This window comes from Phaseolus vulgaris, chromosome 3 (genome assembly GCF_000499845.2).
Source record: "Phaseolus vulgaris cultivar G19833 chromosome 3, P. vulgaris v2.0, whole genome shotgun sequence".
Taxonomy (NCBI): domain Eukaryota; kingdom Viridiplantae; phylum Streptophyta; class Magnoliopsida; order Fabales; family Fabaceae; genus Phaseolus; species Phaseolus vulgaris.
Window position 1 is genome coordinate 33,328,617 of NC_023757.2, and position 23,230 is coordinate 33,351,846.

At 28.8% G+C, this 23,230-nt stretch overlaps 1 protein-coding gene and 1 pseudogene across 2 annotated transcripts; one reads left to right on the forward strand and one right to left on the reverse strand.

Moving 5' to 3' along the window:
* Nucleotides 1-3,981: 3,981 nt before the first annotated feature.
* Nucleotides 3,982-10,178, reverse strand: LOC137807220 (putative transcription factor bHLH041; annotated as a pseudogene).
* Nucleotides 10,179-16,929: 6,751 nt separating this feature from the next.
* LOC137807221 (putative uncharacterized protein YDL057W) lies at nt 16,930-23,116 on the forward strand. Of its 2 annotated transcripts, XM_068607727.1 has the most exons (8): nt 16,930-17,050; nt 17,189-17,261; nt 17,359-17,477; nt 17,562-17,644; nt 18,647-18,768; nt 19,388-19,549; nt 22,452-22,545; nt 22,820-23,116. In XM_068607727.1, the coding sequence occupies exons 2-8, from the start codon at nt 17,246-17,248 to the stop codon at nt 23,019-23,021; spliced, it is 798 nt and encodes a 265-aa protein (XP_068463828.1). In that variant the 5' UTR covers nt 16,930-17,050; nt 17,189-17,245; the 3' UTR covers nt 23,022-23,116. The 2 variants fall into 2 exon arrangements, with proteins under 2 accessions (XP_068463828.1, XP_068463827.1); XM_068607726.1 differs by lacking the exon at nt 16,930-17,050 and having other exon boundaries at nt 17,065-17,261.
* The last annotated feature ends 114 nt before the right edge of the window (nt 23,117-23,230 follow it).

Here is a 23,230-nt window from a genome sequence, read left to right on the forward strand (position 1 = left end):
TTCTTTTAATTCATTTTAATTTTTCTGATAAAAAAAAGTGTTTAAAACAATGATGATTGTTTTTTCACCATCTTTAAAAGTTTGATTTTTTTTATTTCGCTTTCTTTTTGTATGTTGCATTTCACTTTTTCTCTTTGCATTTTTTTTTCAATTTGTAATTTAGTTACTTGTCATTATTGACCCAACGTATCTAGCCTTTGACTCTGAACTCAACGTCCCCTCGTGTTTCTTAATAAACTATGGTCACTCCTTTGTTTTTTTTTTAAAAATACTCGTCATCCTCGTTGTAACAGTGATAGCAAAAAAATTTGGATGTAGGAAACAAAATAAGATATATTTAGCAACTCAACAAACCAAATTCAAAAGTCAATAATGGTAGCCAACCATAACTTTAAAGAAATATGAAAGATGGAATTTTTTCTGTGTGTTTTGATTGGGGAGGGAATGTGTGGAGATTTGAGGGAGTGAATGTGTGGAGATTTGAGGGAATGGATGTGTGAAGATGTTAGAGGAAAGTGTGAAGAAAGTGAGAGCGTTTGGATTGAATTATGTTAGAATGAATGTGTGAGGAAAGTTTATGAGAGTTTGTGAGTAATGTGATGGTTGTGAGGGAATTTTTTTTTTTTAAATTGTTAAATGTTACTTTACAAATTTATCCTTGCCTATTAAATTCTTTTAATAATGAAATGAGTTATTTTTGTTTAAAAATAAACAACTTTCACATATTTTATAGATTTAAATTAAAATTAGAAAATAAATATAATATTAAATATAAATATATATAATTTAAAAATTATAATTAGAAATAAAAATGTATTCAACAAATTAAATTAAAAAAAACTTCAAATTCGAAGCCAAGTTCTTGGAATGTTAAAAAAAAAACTTTAACCACTACACCAAATAAGTTCTTTTATCATATTATGATTTTTAATATACTTATTATTATTATTATTGATAATATAAAAATTATTGATAATATAAATATTATATTATTAACTATTGTTAATATTATTATAATAATTATTAATATTATCACTAATATCAATATTATTATTATTACAGTTATTAAAATTATTCTGTATGTAATACTTTACTTACTAAAAAATTTGTGTGTAATGTCTATTTACATATTGAATTACTTTTGGCTTAGATTCAGAAAAATTCGTATGTAATTTGAAAAAATTCATATGTAATCATTTTTATTTTTATATACCAAAAAAATCGTATATAGTCACTTTTATTTTTACATGCGAAAAAATTCGTATGTAATCACTTTTATTTTTACATGTGGAAAAATTCGTATGTAATGTCTATTTACATATTTACATACTGAATTAAATCTATATGTAAATATCCGTATGTAATACTCACTTTACATACAGATTCGGATCCATGTGTAATAATCGGTATGTAAATGGGCAATTTCTTGTAGTGAAATATCTTGAATGACTTGTCTCTTTAGGATATTATGTTTTTCCCTGCTAGTTTTAAGGTATTTTGCTAAAGTTAATATTTTTCGTGTTGATTGGGGAAGGTATTTTGTGTGTGATTTATCTATGTATCTTGGTTGAGAATGATTTTAATGGCTACTAATGTATGCATCAATGTTGGGAAAGTTATTTCTTATCATGTTTTGGAGGTGAGAAAATAAGTATACATGACTTGCTATGGAATGAGGGTTTAAGAAGGAAAATGGAACGAGGGGCTGCCTAGTTCCATAGAGATCTTGAGTGCTAATCAAATCGTTGAGCTTGGACAAGCAAAATGCTATGATCTATAAACACAAGATTGGAAGAATTGGGAAGACAATGAAGAAGGAGAATTCTCATGCAGTAAAGGGATGCTAAAAAAGTTACGCAGAGGATGTAGTTGTTTTGGAGACTCTTGGTGAGTGAGAAAATGTAATAACAGAAAATATGTAGAGAAATGAATACATCATGCATATGTAACAATATCTTTCTATAAAAGTTAAACATCCCTAAACACTCTAAATTTATTTATTAATTTTTTGTCAATAAAAAAATACCAAATAAATTTTCAATTTTTTTTTTATGCAAGAACGTCAAAATTAAAGAAAAGTCATAAATTTAAATTATAGAAAAAGGAAAAAGCATGCCATAAATATACAATTCAAAATGATTTTGTACAAATGTGTCAATATGTCTCCTTCTAGTTGTGGACCTGTTTTCTTTTATTGTATCAAGATTATCTTCTAGAAACTTGATGATGAGATACATTGTGACCTTAAATAGGTGGTGATGTATAATTAAAGTAATAAAATAAGTAATCAATAGTATATAACTTCACACCTGTTTATACTTTTCTTATATATTAACTATATATCCGAGATAACCTGAACCATTAATTAATACTTAATTGTCAAATTAATAAATATCTCGTAAAAAATTGAATTATCACGAAACCATTTCGAATATCTATCCCTAAAATTATACCTCCTTAAATATTCTCTCATATCACAACATTACTATTAATTAATATTCTCTTCAATTTAACATTATGACCACTTCTCTCATATCACAAAACATTGAATCAAAATAAATATTTGCTAAAAAAATGACATACAGCGTAGTATTATTACACATAGCGAATATAGAATTACGAAACTTGAATGTAATTTATTGTAAAAGTAATCTTTTTTTTTTTTAAATCGTTACAAATCCCATCAATGAATAGTTTCGAAACTTATTTTTAAAATGATTCCTTAAAATTATTGTGTCCATATTAAAATTTAGAAAAATAATGACATTTTGAAATAAACATTTTTGTAAAATTTATTAAAAAAAAGTTAATTTCCAAATTTCCAAAATAAAAACAAACATGGTCTTTAACTTACTTAGAAATTGATTTTAAAATAAACTGATTTGTTTTAAATATTTTTGTTCTAAAAGCAAATGAAATAATAATTCACATAAAATTTAATAATTCACATAGAAAATAAAAAATATTTAAATAATAATTAAAAGAAAAAACTCAAAAATCTTGATTTCGAGTCCTACCTTCCAATATTAATACTAATTATGAAGAAATGATAGTGGTTAAGTTGATACTATGTAGTTGGTCCTTAATCTTAACTTCAAGTAAAATAAAAATATTATAGGTGTCAGCATAATTGAGATAAGTTGTATAGTGATATCTAACATAAAAAAATTTATTTTAAAAAAAATTAATGAAAAAAATTTTCCCAAAATTATTTAACTTTTAAGCTTAAAATTAATCGTTAAATATGAAATTAATTTTTTATTTTTTTTTACTTATTTTAACGTGACTTTGAGTTAATCAACCTGATTTTCTTATACCATTTAATAGTTTGACCTTGTTAACTTGAGATCCATCAGCACCTACACATTTTCCACAAAGAAAAATCGTTAACTTGCAAACAATTAAATTCTCTTACTTAACTCAAAATAATCTACCACTAGACTATTACTACCAACTACCAACTACCAAAGTTATAAAAATATTTATTCGATACAAAATTACAAGTTTGAATACATAGATTAAAAACAAAGCATTTCATATTTTTAAATAAGGATATTATAACGAAGTGGACTTTATATAGAAGCTCGTGCGTGAGACTATATATTATGGGTGGTCCGATAGCGGCCCGATAGCGGGTGGCACGATAGGCCCAAACACTCGCTAGGATAGGCTCAAAATGGCTCTGATACCATATTACGAAGTGGACTTTAAGTCTAACTCAACCCCATAAAATCGGCTCATAGGGTTGAGGTTTGCACCCACTTATATACTATGAAAGGCTCTCATCTCTAGTCGACGTGGGATCTCCAACAGATATTCTTAAATTATCTCAACTCTAATAATTCAAACATTTAACTAATGATAAGCATAACACTTAAAATTTATTCGAATAAATCATTTTATAGATATTTTAAAAAATATATGAAATCAACTTCTTCATAATTAAAGTTAACTTGTGCATAAATCTAAAGCAATTAATTTCATATTTTTTTTATAGTTTTGTCTTCTATAATTTTTTTATTAAAACGTGATAGATTAAAGATGAAGTGATTATGTGGATTTATTTTGGTGGACTTGGCATTGTATTAGGTCAGGTACCAATCTTCTGATTGCTTCCTCGAAAGCACGTTCGTCCCATTCATTGTCCTACAAACAAGTAATAGAGACCATTATTCTTCGTCTTTTTTAATAATAGATATGTCTTTTTAAATATGAAAAAAATTATAAATTCATATGTTAACTTTATAATTTAATATTAAACTCATAATTAATTTATTATTAGTCCTTAAATATTACACTGATAAACTAGTTTTGTAATATTTACAAAATATATATAATATAATTATTATACATTTGACACATTTCAAGAGTAAACAAAAAAAAAACTAAATTAACATCTATTTACATTTTTTAAAACCAAAAGCATTATTCTTTTACTGAAGACAAATAATGATAATTGATTCATTCTAACCTTATTTATTTTTTTCATAAAAAAAGGTGAGTAAATTTAGAATACACAGCTTAATGCTCAAGATTAAAAGATTTTAAAGTAGGTGATTGTAAGAAAAAAAAATCTAAAATAGTGTTTTAATTTTAACTATTTCTACGAAGATTTGATGATTAAGAACTATTCTTCTTCTCTTTTCGCTAGATTGTATTTTATGTATAAATTTATATCATATACATGTGATTATCATGAAAAATCAATCAGTTATCATATGATTATTTAAAAATACACACATACATATATATATATATATATATATATTTAGTTTGATAATTTAATATTAAACAAATCTCACCATAACAATATTTTTTTAATAAAAAATGGATATCATGATTAAAAATCAATTAGTTATCATATGATTATTTAAAAACTTATGTATATATATATAGTTCGATAATTTAATATTAAAAAAAATCTCACCATAACGATATTTTTTTAATAAAAAATGGAAATATACTTGCTTTTTTTATGAAGTTATATATTGCATTTATTAGAATGATTTAAAATTCTGTTTAGCAATATGTTCTTCGAAGGGATTTTCTTTTAATATAGAAAACTCGTACTTGAGTTTTTTATTAAGGGTGGGTGTGAGAAATTTATACTCTCACTATCACCAAGTCATATTTAAAAATTTGGTAAATTGAAAACAAGCGAAGTGTATTAAATGATACAAATTTTCTATAAATTATTTACTTGTAAACTAATTTAATCAATACAAAACTGTTTAATAAGTATTTTAAAGTAATTAAAAAAAAATAGTTTATAAGTTATAAATTACTTCAACTTATTTATAAGTGACAACTTGTAGCTTAAAAAAAATATTTTTACTAGTTTATAAGTGATAACTTGTAGCCTAAAATAAAAAAATAAAAAAATAAAAAATAAAAAATCTAAAAAATTGATTAATATTTATTAGATAGATTCATTTAAATAAAACTATCTGTTCACATAAAAAGATATATACAACTTTTAAAAAATAAATAAAAATACTAAAAAATTAATAAGAATTTAATTATTTAAAAACAATCTAAAATTATAATTATTTCTGTTTAGAAACTCAAATTTCATTTATATAACAAAACTTGAATAATAATTATTTTTTATGTCATTTTAGATTAGTGAATAGTTTATCAATTAGTTAACTAAATACTTATAATTTAATAAGGTATCTAATGAGCTCACTAATTTGATAGGCTATTTTACGAGTTCAGAACTAAAATTAGAAGTTAGCTTATTACTTACCAATTTATCAACTAATCTTATTAAATAGACCTATATAATTTTTTTTCATCTATTTTTTTCCATTCCCAGAATTTAAACAGTCTGAAAGTTAATTATTTATAAAAAAAATTAACAAGGTTATTGTTAAAGGAGTTTTGCAGACGATAACTTTATATCACATAATGTGTATATACTCTTTTAATTTAATTCAAATGTTAAAATATAAATTAATTTAAATGATTACAAAAATTAAAAAGTAATTGATATAATTGGAAAGATATTTTTTTAAAAGCTAGTAACTTATATTTGAGAAAAAAAAAAGAAAATTTTAAAATAGTAATAGAAATGTTTGTATTGCTTGCATATTTGGAGTTGGGTAAGCAAATTTTTCTTTCTTCTCATTTGTTTAATAAGGATTATCTTATTTCTTTTTATTAAGAGTGATGATAGTCATTTGGTTAAATTGATTAAACTTGTTGTTATAACTTTTTCTATTTGGATGATATGACGTATGAGGAATTATGCTAGATTTCAGGATAATATTGAGGTTTCTAAGAATATTTCGGTAATTAAAGATTTAACTTGTCTAGTGGGAAAATTTTTCGTTCTCTTCCTGTTAGATGGAAGTTTTCTTCACGATTAAAATTAACACTAATGGCTGGGGCTGCTAAGATATCCTGATTTTGCTAGTTGTGGAGGTATTTTCCGTTAGAGTATGGAGGAGTTTATTGGTGCTTTCTCTGTGTTTCTTAAAGTTCAAACTGCTATGGTTGTTGAGTTTTATGGAGTTATACATGTTATTGAGAAAACTTAAAAGATGAGGCTTACTAATAATGTCTGGCTTGAATGTGATTTTGCCTTGGTTTATGTTACGTTTACTGCTAGAACTAATGTTCTGGATGCTTCGTAATTGATGAAATACTTGTCTTAATTACTGTGGGAAAATCATCAAATTTAAGTTTATGGTTACTCATATTTTTCGTGAAGGGAATGCTTGTGTTGATAAGTTGGCTAATTTAAGATTTATTCATAGATAATCATTTCATTGGTATAAAGGTTTCCATCTAGTTTGTTCTTATAATTCTTTATGAATAGGTATAGTCTACCTATGTATCATTTTTTTAATATATGAGTTTTGGTCTAGTTTTCCCATATTTTTGTATTTTTTTTAATAATAATATTTTTTTTCATATGTTGAGAGATGATTGTTGTTACTTAGTGTAACCGAGATGTAAAGTTGTATAATAATACCTAAGAAAACTTTTATTAAAAAAAAATAGAAATGTTTGTGTTCTTACAAATGAAGATTATACCTATTTTATTGTGTAACAATAAGTTTAGCATTTTGACAAGTATAGGAAATTTCTTAAAATGCATAAAATTTTTAAACTATCCTGTCATCATCAGAGAGAAATTTCATAAATTGCATATAAAATAGTGATGATATGAACGCTTGACACGGATTCTAATTAATTGTTGGTTGACCAAACCAAACCAATAATAATACAAAAATATACTTTATAAAATTTCATACAAATTAAAAGCTAGTTGCATGTTACTGCATCCCAGTTTTAATTTAACGCATAATATATTATTTAAAAAATTGGCTAGATAACGTATAAAAATATTAGAATTTTGAAAATTTCCATACATTTTATTCAAAAATAAAAATTCTTTCCCACATATATTATAATTAAAAAAGACAATATATTAATTTAAAAATACTAAACGTTGAGTTTTTTTATTTATTATCTACATATATATATAGTGTGTGTGTGTGTTTTTTTTTTCTGATAAATCAAATACTGCACACAGTAAATAACCCTATTCAATAACTCTTTATAATAATATTATAATATTTTAAATTAAAAACTAAATGAAATAGTTAAAATATTATTTTATTTGTATGTTAAGAGTGTATTTTCACTGTGTGCAGTGTAAGCTATAAGGGTCCAATACCTAATCCCCATGACACTGATATGTGTACATTAAGTTACACAAACATATTAAAAAAGACAGAATTTTTATAATTACTGGAATGTGTTTGGGATACATACCTCAATAATCCTCAGCCTGAAGGTTAATTCGTCAATGGTTGTCCCTCCTTCTGTAATATGGAGGTTTGTGTTCGTGGAAATCAAGGTTACGTTCTGAACCCTTTCTAAGAACTCCAATATGCTAATCAATACATCAATGTGACAGCTTTGTTCTCTCACAGTCACTCGCAACTCCACCATTTGCTCCTCCGATGAACTTGATTCTGATACATGCCAAACCCGAACATTCAATCTTCCATCAGAGAACCTACCCTTGACAAATCTGTCATCAGCTGCTGTTTTCTCTTGTTATTAAGCTTTTCAATATCAGCCATCAATGATATTATTGTCTCCTGTGCTGCTTTAAGGATCGTCGCCTTACTTTTCTGAACCACCCAAGTTCAAACCTCTCAGTTTCTTTTTGGAATTACAACAAAAAATCTCATATCATGGACAAGAAATGTTTGGTTTCAAACTTATTTTCATCCATATATATTCTTTATGTAATTAAAGGCATCGAGTTTATATATAGTAAAAAATGTTATCTGCTAATATAATGTATTATACTATTAACTATTATCAATAGTATATTCAAAATTAATAGTAAGAAATATCCCATACCAGAGAGAAACCTAATTCATAACTGTTATAAATATGACATATTTTAACATAAACCATAACCATGCCCCTTAAATATGAGCTTAAATGTTTGATCTCTTTGTATCCTTTGGAAAAAATCAGTTCCTTATTTATAAATATCACTATCTTGTGAGATTGGTGTTTAATCCATAGTTTGGAAAAAAAAAATTTGGCTTTGCATGCATGAAAAAGCTATATGCCTGGCATTGCTAAATCATAACATACCTTAGTTTCCGGATAAAGAAGTGCACTGAGTTCCTGAAAACACTCACTGAGTTTTTCACGACGTTTTCTTTCCGATATCGTGTGATAGTACTTCTTCTGGGAACTAATGGGATGAGTTGCTTCAATAGAATTGCATTCTCTCATCCTCATTGAATTGAAGTTTTTAAACAATGGAAATGATGTATTCTGCAGGTTTTGCCTGCTAGAATTGGACTCCATGTGGGGTTTTATATTTGAGTTTATCATATCTGGTCTATGTCTCGAGAAATCGGAAGCTGCAGGGTGTATTGCAGAATTATGAGGCAAAATTGGTTGGGGTTGATGGTGCTGGGAAGTTGAAGACATGACTTGGATTAGTGTTCTTATTATTTGTTCATGTTCACCCTCTGGTGTGCGTAAATAGTTTGGAAATGGAATGAGTTGAGATAATGGTTGAATAGTTTGTTGGTGAGGAGTAGGTTGTGTGGGAGCCACACCAAGGGCTTCAGGAAAGTTGGAGTGGGAAATTCCTGGAATATCGAGTGATAGAGATGAATGTTGATTAGAGGTATCTGTAGAAATTGATATGAAAGAAGATGATGATGATGAATATGGATTCTGATCAATTGATTGGGAACGTAAATAGAAATCTTCTGGGAATAAATTCTTAAGTGATGTCTCAATGTCAGCCTGAAAATTTACAGTGATGACAAATGATGAAACAACAATTAACCATTGACGATGGATATCATGACAGTATAGTTTTCTTACTTGAGAAATGTTGGAGAAGCCAAGCTCAATTTCTCCCATTTTGCACCCCATGAAAACAGCCATCTGCGATGAACAGCATCAGTAATAAATTTGAACTTTTTTCCCCAATTCATTGCAATTTAGGAAATCACTACTGATTAAAGTTTCGAGATTTTTCCTATGAACCTACCTCAATCCTTGCTTCCTGTAAAAACATATATAACATTTAGTTCCATTATTTGTTAACTTGTTCTCTTAATATACTAAATGACAGTGATATATATCCTCTAATTATTTTTCATATTTGTAATTTTTATAATTTCTTATTTAAATTTTAGTCAATACAACATTTGTACCATTTGAAAAATCATTATTACCAGAAAGAATTGTTTTTGTAGTTGGGTGGATGCGAGTGGTAGGAGATCCAACAGTTTGAGCTGTACGTAGGGAAGTTGATTCCTGAAAGCAACTCCAGGAACACATCTAAAACAGCAAAAACTGAAAAGTAAAACAATTTTCCACAAATAATGCGAAACTAAATGCAAACATGCGAATCATGTTGATAAAAAAATTGTAATTAGAGAACATGATAAAGTTCTTAGTCTTACTCCTGACTGACATCAAACGTTAAAGCTCGATACTGTTGAAAAAGCCTTTCAGCTTCAGACCCTAAAGAAGAGCTTGGTTGGTTGTTTGGTAGATTGTATAAACCATCAAAGAAGAACAAACGACTATAGAAAGACAAATAAATCCAAAGAAATGAGAGACAAAGTGTGTTAACTATAATGATGTTGTGTGTTAATTAGTTAGTAATGAGAGAATGATATGAATTGGAGTGATGTTGCCACATACAAACATAAGTGCAGCCAAAAGATTGGAGCAGAGTGCGAAGAAAATCAGTTCTGGGGGCTTGAGGGAGAGCATACACATCATCCATGGCATGGGGTGCAAGCAATCAAAATTGCTAACTAAGGGTTTTGCATGATGATGGATGAGAGGAGGATGTGTATGTTGGTATACATATATTATGCATCATCTTAATGAATATACTTGTTAACCTACTCGATGTGTGTATTTATATACATTTGGATTGATAATGAAATACTGATTTGTAAGTGTGAAGGGAAAAGGAGGGTACACACAAACGAGGGCAATGACTCGTAGAGAAAAAGGAAGAAAGGGTTTTGAAAAGTATATGGTGATGAAGCTATTGAGAAAAGTCTTTGGGTGGAAGAAATGTATGCATTTGTGAAATCCAATTAAGGAAAACGTGGGCAATGAATAATTAAATGTCCCTCTTGCTTAAAATAGAGAATTGTCTCCTTCAAAGTGTTAACCAACCAGATGCATCCACATGTTAAGTTATAAGATGTACAACTGAGATAGGTCTTTGATTAGAAGAAATATATGTTTGAAAATCAAATGAAAAATAATACTTTGATAGCGAAAACAAAAATCTTCTACCACCCATATAATAATATATATTAATAATTTATATTAAAATATAAAAAATATAAAAAATATAATTAAAATAATTAAAATAATAATATATTAAGTTGTCATAGTAATTTTTTAATACAGTTTATATCAAGAAAATTATTAAATAAAAACTAATTTTAGAAATAAAATATAATTAAGCATGGACTAAATTAGATATTATTCGAGAGGTAAAAAAATTATTGATATTTAAAGTAATTTTTATTATAAAAATTTATAAATTAGTCAGATTATCTTTAAAATCTAAGATAATTGATAGTTAAAATTTAATTTAATTTATAATTTTTTATTAATAGTAAAATATTTTATTTATTAATAATTTTTTAATTTATAAAATGGTATTTAATTTAGTTTATAATGATTAACTAGTTTGTATTTATTGATTTTTTTATAAAAATAAAAATTAAAGATTGTAATTAGTGGGGCTGGAATTGATTGGTGTAGAAGGAAGGGGAGTAAAGTTGATTTGAAAAGATTTGAAAATGGGAGGAAGGGAAGAAGGCGCTGTGTTTGTTTGTTTCCAGGAAGCTTGTTCTTCTCCAACCACTCATCCATTGAAAGCCATCTTAAAAATTTCTTCGCTCCAAATCTTCAAAACCTTCACATCACTTCTCTTCTCCAACTCATAGGGAGGAGAAATCTCTTTTGTATAAGGATTGGGATACCCTGAAGTATCCCCTTTAAATTTAATTTATTCATTGCTGATAAAAAAAAAAAAAAAAACTTCTCTTCTCCAACTACAATTTCTTTCTTTCTAACCCCATCTGTTTATTTTCGAAATTTTTAGCTTAAAATCATCTCTCGGACTAGACCAAAACTTATATATTAACAAAAACGATATATATGTAGACTATACCTATTCATAAAGAATTCTAAGAACAAAGTAGATAGAAGCCTATTATACTAATGAAATGGTTCTTTATGAATAAATTTTACATTAGTCAACTTATCAGAACATACATTCCCTTCACAAAAAATATGAGTAACTCTAAACCTGATTTTTCAATAGTAATTAAGACAATAAAATATTTTTAGATTATCATAAAATAAAATAATTTAATATTTTAGAAATACATTTTTCTATTTTATAAAAAAGTAATAATTAAACATTGAAGTAATAAATAAAATAATTTAATTTAATATTTTATTAATATATATATATATATGTTTTTATATTATAATAAAATAAATAAAAATATTAATGTAAAATTTATTTTAACTCTAATTTATATTTTAAATGTATAAAAAACTTTATTCTACTACATCAATTATATTTACTATTAATTTCTCACTCTCATCTGATTTTCTATTTTTTTTTTCTCTTCCATTTCCCTCTTATTTGAACAAAGCATGAATACTATTGAAATTTGGTCAACTCCAAAATGAGTTTTTCCTCGGAGCATTTAGAAAGTTCTAAGTCAACCTAGCCATGCTGCTATCACCCTTTGTTTATGAGTTTGTACATATGCTATTTCAAAAAGACTAGTCAAATGAACTTTTAGTAAAATTATGAAAGATAAAAGGATACGCCTTAAATGCTTATGAATTTTTCATGTCATGAGAATGTTGTTATAAAAAAAAAACATTAAAATATGGTATTTTACCCTGTTTACTCAATTTTTAATCAAATGTTCGGCCATTTAAACTTAAATGTGACAAATATAATAAATAAATAAGATTAAATTATATAATTTTTAAATTTATAACGTTTTATTTATTATATTTTATAAACTTGTCTTTTCCATTTAGATTTCATTTACAGAACATTTATTTTGGTAAAATATTTTTTGAATTATAAATTGTATTTTAAAACTAATTTTAAGCTAATCAATTTTGTTACTTAACTTGAAAATTGAGATGATGTGATTTTAAAAATATAATATAAGACTTGGTAAAAATATCTTGTATTTTATACATTTTTTTCAAACACTTGCGTTTTCGGTGTATTAAAACAAGAGTGTGAATTAATTAAAAATAATAATTAGATTTTGTAAATATTTAGATTGTGTGTAATATATATGTTTTATATAGGGTTTTTACTTTCTACACCCCGTTTTCTTTTCCCCTCCACAATTGGGTGGAATGACCGGATTATCCTGCGCACTGTTACCGTCACTTTTGCAGCATCAAAACATCAAAAGAAAATGTGAACAATGTAGTTAGAAAAAGAGTAACAGAAATCTCATTTCAGGAGTTCATTCCGGATGTGTTCCAAAAAGCTTCTTCTAGAAAATTTATTTTGGAAAATGCATTACAGATGTATTTTATGCTTTTTGAAAATTTTGTTTCAAAAATCTTGTTCCATAATGTATTTCATGTGTTTAGAACTTTTATTCCAAAAATCTTCAAAAAATATGTTCTGTAATATATTTCATTAATTCTGGAAAGTGTGTTTAAAACAATTAATTTAGAGTCATTTTCAAAATTACAGGGGTGCAGGTTAAAAAAATAAGGGTCGAAGAAAGTAAAAACTTTTATCACCATATGAAAGTTCTTTGAGTGACTAAAGAAACTTTAACATTACACAATAAGTTTTGTTATCATATTATGATTATTATTATACTTATTAGTATGATTATTAATATTAATATTATTAATAATATTCATATATTTAATATAATTTATATTATTATTTATTAATATTATTATTAATTATTATAATAATATTATTAATGTTATTAATATTATTGTTCTTGCCAATAATTCTGGGTCAGATCTTAGAGGTGGTATCCGAGTCAATCCTTCACGACTACAACTTTGAAATACTTGAAGATCACAATGATATGATTTGAAATGCTTGAAGATCATAGTGATATGAGGAGAGTTATGTCTTTTGACAAGACTCCGACGATCAAGTCAGTGAGAATATTAAAATATTAGTATAGTATGTATTGCATGGAATAATACTTGTCTTTGTTCAGGGTCTCATGGCCCTTTTATAGCACTGGTAGATCCTTCTTTAAGAATTTGTAACAGCATAATAAACTATTAGTATATTCCCCTTTATTTAGGAATAATGACGTATAGAATATAGTTTTTGGTTACATTTTTGCTAAATTTGTAAGGACCGAGAAAAATAGTCTTTGAGTATAAGTAATACAATTAAAAAATAGCACATGAATATTTATTATTAAAGTTAAAAGAGTATATAAATAGAAATTCATTTATTCAGGTTTCATTTTAAAAGAATCATCATTTCTTTAAAAGCTCATTTTTCATTTCCTCTGCCTTCTCTCTAAGATTCTGTTATCCTCACTCATTAGTTTGACAATTGGAGATCGCCATCAGACTCTTGACAGTGAATACTACAAGACTTCCCGATCAAAATCTTTAATAGAGTAAGTTCATTTTTGCTATTCTCTTTTGAGTTAAATTTTAAACTTGTCAGGTTTGTCTCAACATAGGCTTTGTGTGAGACTCTTTTAACTTTAGGATTAATCTTTGTTAGCTCAAGATCATGGTGATATAGTTAGATCTTTTTATCAGAACTTTGTGGTGCAGGTTAAGCTACCCTTGAGCTTTTGGTAGGTTTGGAGCTCTTAGCGAACATATGCTCAAGTTCAGGTAAGGGAAATTAGTTTAAATTTTCAATACAACCCTAGGCTAGAAGATTTGGATGTGGGGGTGACGTGGTCACCAAATCCAAATTTTGTTTGCATGATTGATTGTTTATGAGTAATGCAAAATATTGTTTGAAATAAAATGTGAATATGTTGATTTTGATATGGATGATTTATGGTAGATGCTTCTGTTTGAATCTGAAAAATTGGTTGATTTGTATAGTTGATATATTGTACGTTACTTTTGAAGAGAAACGAGTTATGTAAATTATTTTTATTTGACTATGAATGATGAAATTAGGCATAATTATGCAGTTTTCTCTGCAAATCTCGCTCAGGCGAGCTAATTCTCGCTCAAGTGAGAATAGAATTGAAAGATGGGGTGCTCTCGGGTCCATTCTCGCTCAAATGAGAAGGAATCTCGCTCAGGCGAGACTTGTGATGAAATTATGTGTTCTCTCGGGTTCAATCTCACTCAAGCAAGAGAATTTTCGCTTGAGCAAGACCCATTCTCGTCCAAGCGAGTAAGTTTTCGCTTAAGCTAGACTTTGTAAAAAAGAACTTAAAATTTTTATTTTTGCTTTTGAAACCTAGTTTCTTGTTGCTTATTATGTTTAAGTGAAAATTCTAAATTTTATTTAAAAATATGATTAAAGGAACTTAGTTATGTGTTTAAGTGAAATTTGAGATATATTTGGATTGTTTAAAAAGTTTAAAATATGTTGTGATTGAATGGTGTATTGATGTGTTAAATGAAGTGTGCAATGATGTGAAAGTGTGATAAAAACATAGTATTTTTAGGAAAAAAAATATCGTGTTGAGATTGTTATTAGGACATATTGATCTGTTAGGTCCTGTTAATGAGACAATCATGTAAGACCTGAAAACATGAAAATAGTCCCCCCCCCCTTCATTTTTCACCCCACACTTTCTCTCTTAATTTTCTCTCCATGTTTGGATAACTTGCTCTAGGTTCTTAAATTTTGATGTGGTTCCCCTGTTTAAGGTAGATTTTCCATCAGAATAAGGAATTTCAGGTAGGAAAACCAACTTTAATTTTCAATAGTACCATAAGCTAGAAGATCTGAATATGGAGGAGACGTGGTCCCAAGTTTCAATTTCTCTTGCAGGGATGTTATTTGATAAAATTGTTTGATTTTATGTTGTGTGAACAAATATAAATATTAAATTTTGATAATTTGGAAGTTAAATATTTTTTTTAATGTTGGAAAAGTTCTTGAATGTTATGAATTTTTCAATGTTACGTGATTGAATGATATGTATTATATATGAATGATGAAAATTGTATGAAATTGATGTCATACATTTGGGATAATGTATGAGTTGTTGTTTGATGGTACATTAAGTATGAAAAGCCTATGTTTAACGGAGATCATCTAACTTCACTGATGATCTAAGTCATATAGACTAAGATATCAAGTGGTGAGAAGCTTATGAGAGAGTTCATACACACAGTGTCCTGCTGTAGACACTCAGTATTGGATGTTTGAACTTACCCTGATCCTTGATGTATGGAATAAATGTTAGTCTTTGGTAGGGGCATACTTAATGAGTCTTCCGGAAGACGATGAATTCATGTGTAGTTAGTGTGATTGAAATGAAATCAAAGTAATATGGATTGAAATGAAATTCAATGATTGTCACTGAGAATGACGGTACTATGTACACAAACACTCGCTAGGATAGACTATAAATGACTCTGATACCATATTATAAAGTAGACTTTAAGCCTAACTCAACCCCATGAGTCAACCCCATAAAACCAGCTCATGGGGTGAGATTTGCACCCACTTATATACAACGAAATATTCTGATGTGAGATCTCCAACAAATATTGCAATAGATAAAACATAATATAAAACAATCTCTCTATCTTTTATCTTCACAATAATATGATAATAATAATTATATATTTTATCTTAATTACCTTTTTTGGTTGGCCAACATCTAGGCCAACCTCGTGACCCACCCTTTGGGTCCAATAGCCAAAGTCCGGAACCCTCGAGCACTCTTGTCTAGTACATTTACCATGTTAAATATTTTAAAAATTTTAAAAATTTAAAATTTTTATTTAAATAAAACTTTAAATATTTTATCTCACAATCATAAATATGTTTGAATTTTTTTACATAATTTTTGTTTTTTCTAAAATAAATTCTTATATAGTACGAAAAATAATAATAATCAATTATTCTTATTTAAATTAAAAATAATTATAATCCATAATAAATCAATTATATTATTTCCTTTAACATTTTTTAAGTAAATGAATAATTTTATAATGTTATAAATAACTCGTATTTTTTAAAAAATAATTATTTAATAGTACTAAAAATAATTTATAATATTTTAATTAATTATAAAAAATAATTTATATTTTATTATTTAAATATTTAATAAAATAAAAATAAATTTAAAAATTTTCATTTTAAAAAAAATTAAAAATTCATTCATAACTAAACTTTAATATATTTTTCCCGCAAATCTGGACATCCCAAATCTTTTTAACCTCACTTTCTTCACATATTATTCCTAATTCTTTTCCTTAAATTCTGACACATTCAGCAGCCGGAGAGTGAAGACGAGAAACAGACAAGGAGCGAGTGAGGAAATAGGTAAATGTATCGTGTTCAAATGAAATGCCCGTGCATGTCATTGGTCACTCACTCCCAATGGAAACCTTTTTGCAAAATGCTTCTTCACTTTTCTTCAATTCATCACTTTCTACAACGCCTAAAATCTCCCATTACCAGGTTCGCTTTTCCATCCCTTGTAATCACAAATCAACGAGGAAAACCTTCATCTTGAGCATGGCACCCACCCCAGGTGATATTTGCTCTACTTTTCATTGCAAAATTGAATCTTTAAAGAAGTGCAGAGAAAGAAAACTGATGCAGTTGATGTGTTAACTACCCTTTTTTAGCTGTTGAGCAACACAGAGTGACAATACCCAACAAGCACGGTGAGAAACTAGTCGGCATATTACATGAATCTGGAAGCAGGGAGATTGTAATCTTGTGCCACGGTTTTCGCTCTTCGAAAGTTAGCTTCGTTCATATTTTAAACTTTTACATGTTAACCCGTTTTACCCGATAAGTTTCATCGCTCTAGTTTCCTAATGTTCAGGAAGCCAATGTAATAGTGAATCTTGCTGCTTCTTTGGAAAATGCCAGATTGAGTTCTTTCCGCTTTGACTTTTCTGGAAATGGGTAAGTCCAAAAGTAGTACCATACAAAGGCATAAATCCTAAAGATTCAAGTTACTTGTTACTGTATTAGCCTTATGAGCATTGCTGTGTTAAAAAAAGAAGTGACCTTGTTAAGGTTTGGATTGCTTGAAGGATATGTGTGTTAAACTTATCAATATTTGAAAGCTTTAAACTTGGTTTCCAATTGTAAAAAAAAGAATGAATTAGATTAGATGAATAATAGGTAAGGGTAATTACTGCAACATTTTATGAGCTGGAGATTGGAACAGCATAAGTTGGTATATCTAGATGATATAATTCAAGGCAATACAACCATTAGAATCATCTTGGGGCGCTTGAGTAATGTAAAGACAGTCTTAGGACCTGTTTTAACAAACTTCTGCGCGAGGATTTCCGAAAGAGAAAAACAAGAAACAATGAAACTAGTTTCTTGTTAAAATTAACTTATGTTCAAGTTAAAAAACAAAAATATAGAGAAACTATATGAGAAAGATTTTATGAATTTGTTTATCCATAAATTAATTTTAACTTGTAGAGAAGTTTATTTCATTACAAGTCCTTAGTAATAATAGCTCCGAAGACACCAGTGAACCAAGCTTCTTAACAACAGTAAACTTGGGGATTTCTAATATAATATGGGATTTGAATTTTCCAATGAAGAGGCTTGTCAGTAAAGTGATTGCTATCTTCACTGCCTGTTGGATTAATGTGTGGAGTCCCACATTAAGTTGGATGAGTAGGATGAGATACTTAAGCCTCCACCTGATTGATTAGTTTTTTTGGGTTGAGCTAACAATTAAACAATCTTCAATTCAATACTTTTTAAGCATATATGTCCCTGACACTTTGGCCTCATCACATGGAATGATAGGTTGAAAACTCGATGGTAGTTACTCTCTCGATTTACTGTGCTACGTGAACTGTAATTTCTGCCATCTGGTCTTTATCATAGTCTTGCTTCATTCTATGTTTCCTTTAATTTATTGTTGGATTTTCCTTCTAGGGAAAGTGATGGCTCCTTTCAGTATGGTTACTATCGGAGGGAGGCTGAAGATTTACGTGCTGTAATTCAACATTTTCATGAATCAAACCGTGGAGTTAGTGCCATTGTCGGGCACAGTAAAGGTATTTTAAATTATTTTCCTCGATCCCATCTTGCAAGTATCTCTACCAACAAGAAAAGGTCATGAAAGATAAGTCAGATAACATTTAGGTTGTAAGGACTGATAATTGATAATGTTATGACATTGTTCTTGTCATTTAATTTCCTACTGCCTTGGCTGTAAAGATAGCAAACATGAATGATGCCGCATGAAGATACTTCTGTTATTTCTGGCATAGAACCAGGATCAGCTCACTGTTACTTGGTACTTAATAACTGGCTAGTCTTCTATTATGAGCTAAGGCAGCATATTAAAATGTAATTTCTGAGCTGCTTGCCAAAAACCTGCTACAGAGGAAATTGAGAAGTATCTTTTATTTAAATATGGTGTTTGTGAATTAGGATTATAGAACTATAGGTATCGTGGGTTATATAGTTCTTAAACTATATATATTATATGAATAGGTAAAATTGATGAAAATTCCTTGACTTCTACTCTTTATTGACGGTCATTTTTTTTCCTTTGTACTCAGTGAAACTTAACTTATTAGTGCAGCTTTGCCTCATACATCTTCCCAAATTGCTTCTCTGAAATTGCATGCTAATTGGACTATAATTAGTCATTGATGTTTCTTGATGCAGGAGGTGACGTGGTGCTTCTTTATGCTTCAAAATATCATGACATTAAAACAGTTGTCAACCTATCTGGACGCTATGATCTGAAGGCTGGAATTGAGGAGCGCCTTGGAAAAGATCACTTAGAAAGAATTAAGAAGGATGGTTTCATTGATGTGGAGAGATCAGGTAACTTGTAATTTAAGGACACTAGTTTCAGTGATATAGTGTCAGACTTTAGAGCATGTCGTAAGAGATAGTTTGAACGATCTGAGTGACTATCAATTACTTGTTTTTCCATTTTGAAGTTATGCTGCAAGTGTACTTGCTGAAATTAGCAAGCCTGGGACTAGGGTTTATCAGGCTTTTTCCATACTCTAATAATTTGGATTTGGTAGTTGTAACGCTCCTAAATATACACATCTATACTAGTCGTGTAGATATTTAAACTCAAAACACTATACACATGAAGTCTTTATACATTATCTTGGAACTTTAAGCTCTCAAAATACATATATAAAGTTGTAACATTCTAGGAATATAATAAACCATACTCCTAGCTCTGCTTGGAATCATTTCCCTAACTATAAGAACATTTGTTTTTGTGCAAAGTACGATGATACCAGTAGCACAATACACAACACCAAGGTGAGCTAATTTTTTGAACATTCACATTTCTCATGATATCATATCATATATATATATGTGTGTGTGTCCATATATATATATAATATATATGTATATATCTATATATATATATCTATATATGTATGTATGTATGCATGTATCATCCACATCATCACAACAATTTCAATCCCGAGAACAACTTAATCACATATATCTTATTCTGGAGAACCATAAAAGCAACAAATTACACCTGATTCACAATTTAAGAATGCATAAATCCTTAATTGTATTCCCTATGATATTAGGGTAGTTTCTCACATTTGACACTTTCCTAAAAACTTGTAATATTGTTAATTCAACCTTAGTCCTATGTTAGGGTGGTTCCGCACCCCTATTATACAAAGTCTGGTGCAAGAACTTTCATTAGCTTCTCACCACTGTGGTGCTTGAGCAACAATATTTGGTGTATGTTGCCAAAAAAAACTTGGTGTATTCAATGATTACCACCACTTGATCGTCGCTCAAGCGAGATAGGTAGAATACCCAACACATAAGAAATTTTATGATAGATACAACAACCCAACTTAAGCAATCCTAACACATCCTCACACAATTCAATCATCAAAATACACCTATATTGCATCCAAAACTTCCAATAAGCTAACTCAAACTAAAATTGACTAATCCAAACTCCAATTCAATTCAACATAAGTATACACCAATCAAACCATTACTCATATTTTTACAATTCAAAGAAAAGCCTCCAATCAACAACATTATCACATTTTAACACAGCTAAATCAAATTAATGAATCGATGTAGGTTATTAGCTCCCTTTTCGTGGAGGTAGCTAGCCTTGCAAGAAAAACAACTTAAAAAATCGAAAAGTTTTCAAAGAAATCTTGTAGAATGATGCAATTCTAGTTTCAATTGCATGCTCCTAGTAGGTTCTTCAAGTTTTTTTGGATTTGATTTTCTTGAATGGAGAAGGAGATTCATCGGAGTACATGAAGAAGGTGCAGTTTATGACATTGTGAGAGATGAAAATTTGAGTTAGAATTCCTAAAGTGAGGTTAGGCAACACTTAGGAGGAGTCTAGAATGTGTCTTGCAAGAAGACTACTCTAGAGAGAGCTCAAAAACAAGAAGCACCAAAATTTTTGGCAGCTTAACAATTCTTATTCCAAGCTGAAAATTACATAGGCAAACACTCTTATTTATAGTTCTTTAGAATTAGATAGTGACATGTGGCACTAGTAACTTGTTGAGCTAGCTTCATAATCCTCTCCATTCATACAGTGACATGTGACAAGGATAGCTTGCAGCCCGAGCTGCAAAATACTCCCCAATAAGAAATGGACAAGTGGCAAAGTGACTTGGTGAACAAGGCAAAAGTGGCACCTTATGTGGCTCCTCCATGTGGTGCCTTATGCTTATGTTTCTCTCTCTTGGAGTCTTGCAAGCTTCTTATGTGGACGTCCATTATGACTTTTGATGCAAGGCCCAAGGCCCAATACCCAAATGCTATGCTTAGGCTCTTCTAGAAGTTGTTCTCACCTCTTCTAAACTTCTACTTCCACACACCGAATACATCTTTCCAAATCTGAATTCATCATCCATTGAAGTTCCATTTCCACTCAGTCCATAAAAAACGCAAAACTACAAAGCAAAGCAAGATGCAAGGTCAAATTGCATCATAGAATCTCCAAAGTTTCAACCTGTACAATCAACATCTTCACTTTGTTCAAATTATTATTACAATCGTATTCCTCAGTTGATTCTAATAGATGGAGTATGAATTTCCATCGACTCAAGAGAAGGACTCAAGAAAAGGAGGAAGGGATAGGACCAATGGTAGGGAAACTAAGAACTTACCTTCATAAAAAGATTTTGATCGGTTTATCTGGAGTTGCTCACTGCTGCTTCCTTAGTGATGTAATATAATTGTGGTAAAGATGGATGATTAACAAAGAATCTTAGAGAGAAGGTAAACTATTTAAGAATTTAGAAAGATGAAATTTAGAATAAGTGAAGAATGAATTGTTTTGAATTTATTTACAAACATATTTTGATAGACACCTTCATTCTCCATTAACTTTTAAAATCATATCTCTGAACCTAAATAAACTGGGTCTTATTGTATTATTCTATCCTATAAGCACAAAGTTCGTGCTGCAGTACTTCTTTTTTGTTGCATTTCATTCTCTTAAATTGATAATGAAACAAACCAAAAAAGAATCAGGGAAAAGGAAAGATAAAGGACAAAAATGAAAAATATGGGCAATAATTATCAACAACTGTTTTTAATACTTGGACTAATGAAGATTGATTGGCAGCCTGACAGCCATCATAGGTAATCTGACCGATGGCATGGAATTTTCTGTTTTAGTTTGCTTAACACAGACACAATAAATATTGAGTTATTTTAATTAATGACTATTTGGGGTTGGGTACTACTGCTGCAGGGAATTTTGAGTACCGTGTGACTTTGGAAAGTTTGATGGATCGCTTAGATACAAATATGCATGAAGCTTGTCTTCAGATTGATGAAGAATGCAGGTGAGGAAATTTTTTTGTCTGGTCCCTTTTGATTGACTCTTTTGCATCTTTTTGATGGTAAAATATGTATGTAGAAATTAAGGAGTTTATATAAAGAAAATATAATTGGGAAGCAATAAAACATAAGAAAATTCTGATGGCATTAAATTTAAGAACATATGATTCAAAACTCGAAAGTGCACAGAGTAATTATTTGGAGTAGATGGGGTTTATACTAAGCTATGAGTTTTCCATGGGCAGAAGTGCTAATCTAAAGTCATATAATGTATTACAGGGTCCTAACTGTTCATGGTTCTTCAGACAAAGTTGTCCCTGCTGAAGATGCATCTAAATTTGCCAAGATTATACCAAACCACAAGCTACATATAATAGAAAAAGCTAATCATTCATTCACTGATCATCAAGATGAATTATCCTCTGTTGTTGTGAACTTCATAAAGGAAACCTTGCACAAGGATAGGGGTACTGCTAACTAGGTTTTTTTTTTTTTTTTGCTTGGAACTTCTTAGTTGTTGTCACCTGTTTGTGCTTTTTTTTTAAAAAAAATAATGAAAGTTTTTTTTCTTCTGAAGTTAGTTGCTAAATTGGTGTGAGGTTGTGATCTGCAGCCTTTTTCCTCCTATCTATCCTAGAATTTGGATTTGGACTTAATTTAATCTCAAAATCAGCTCATGGTATGGAAATT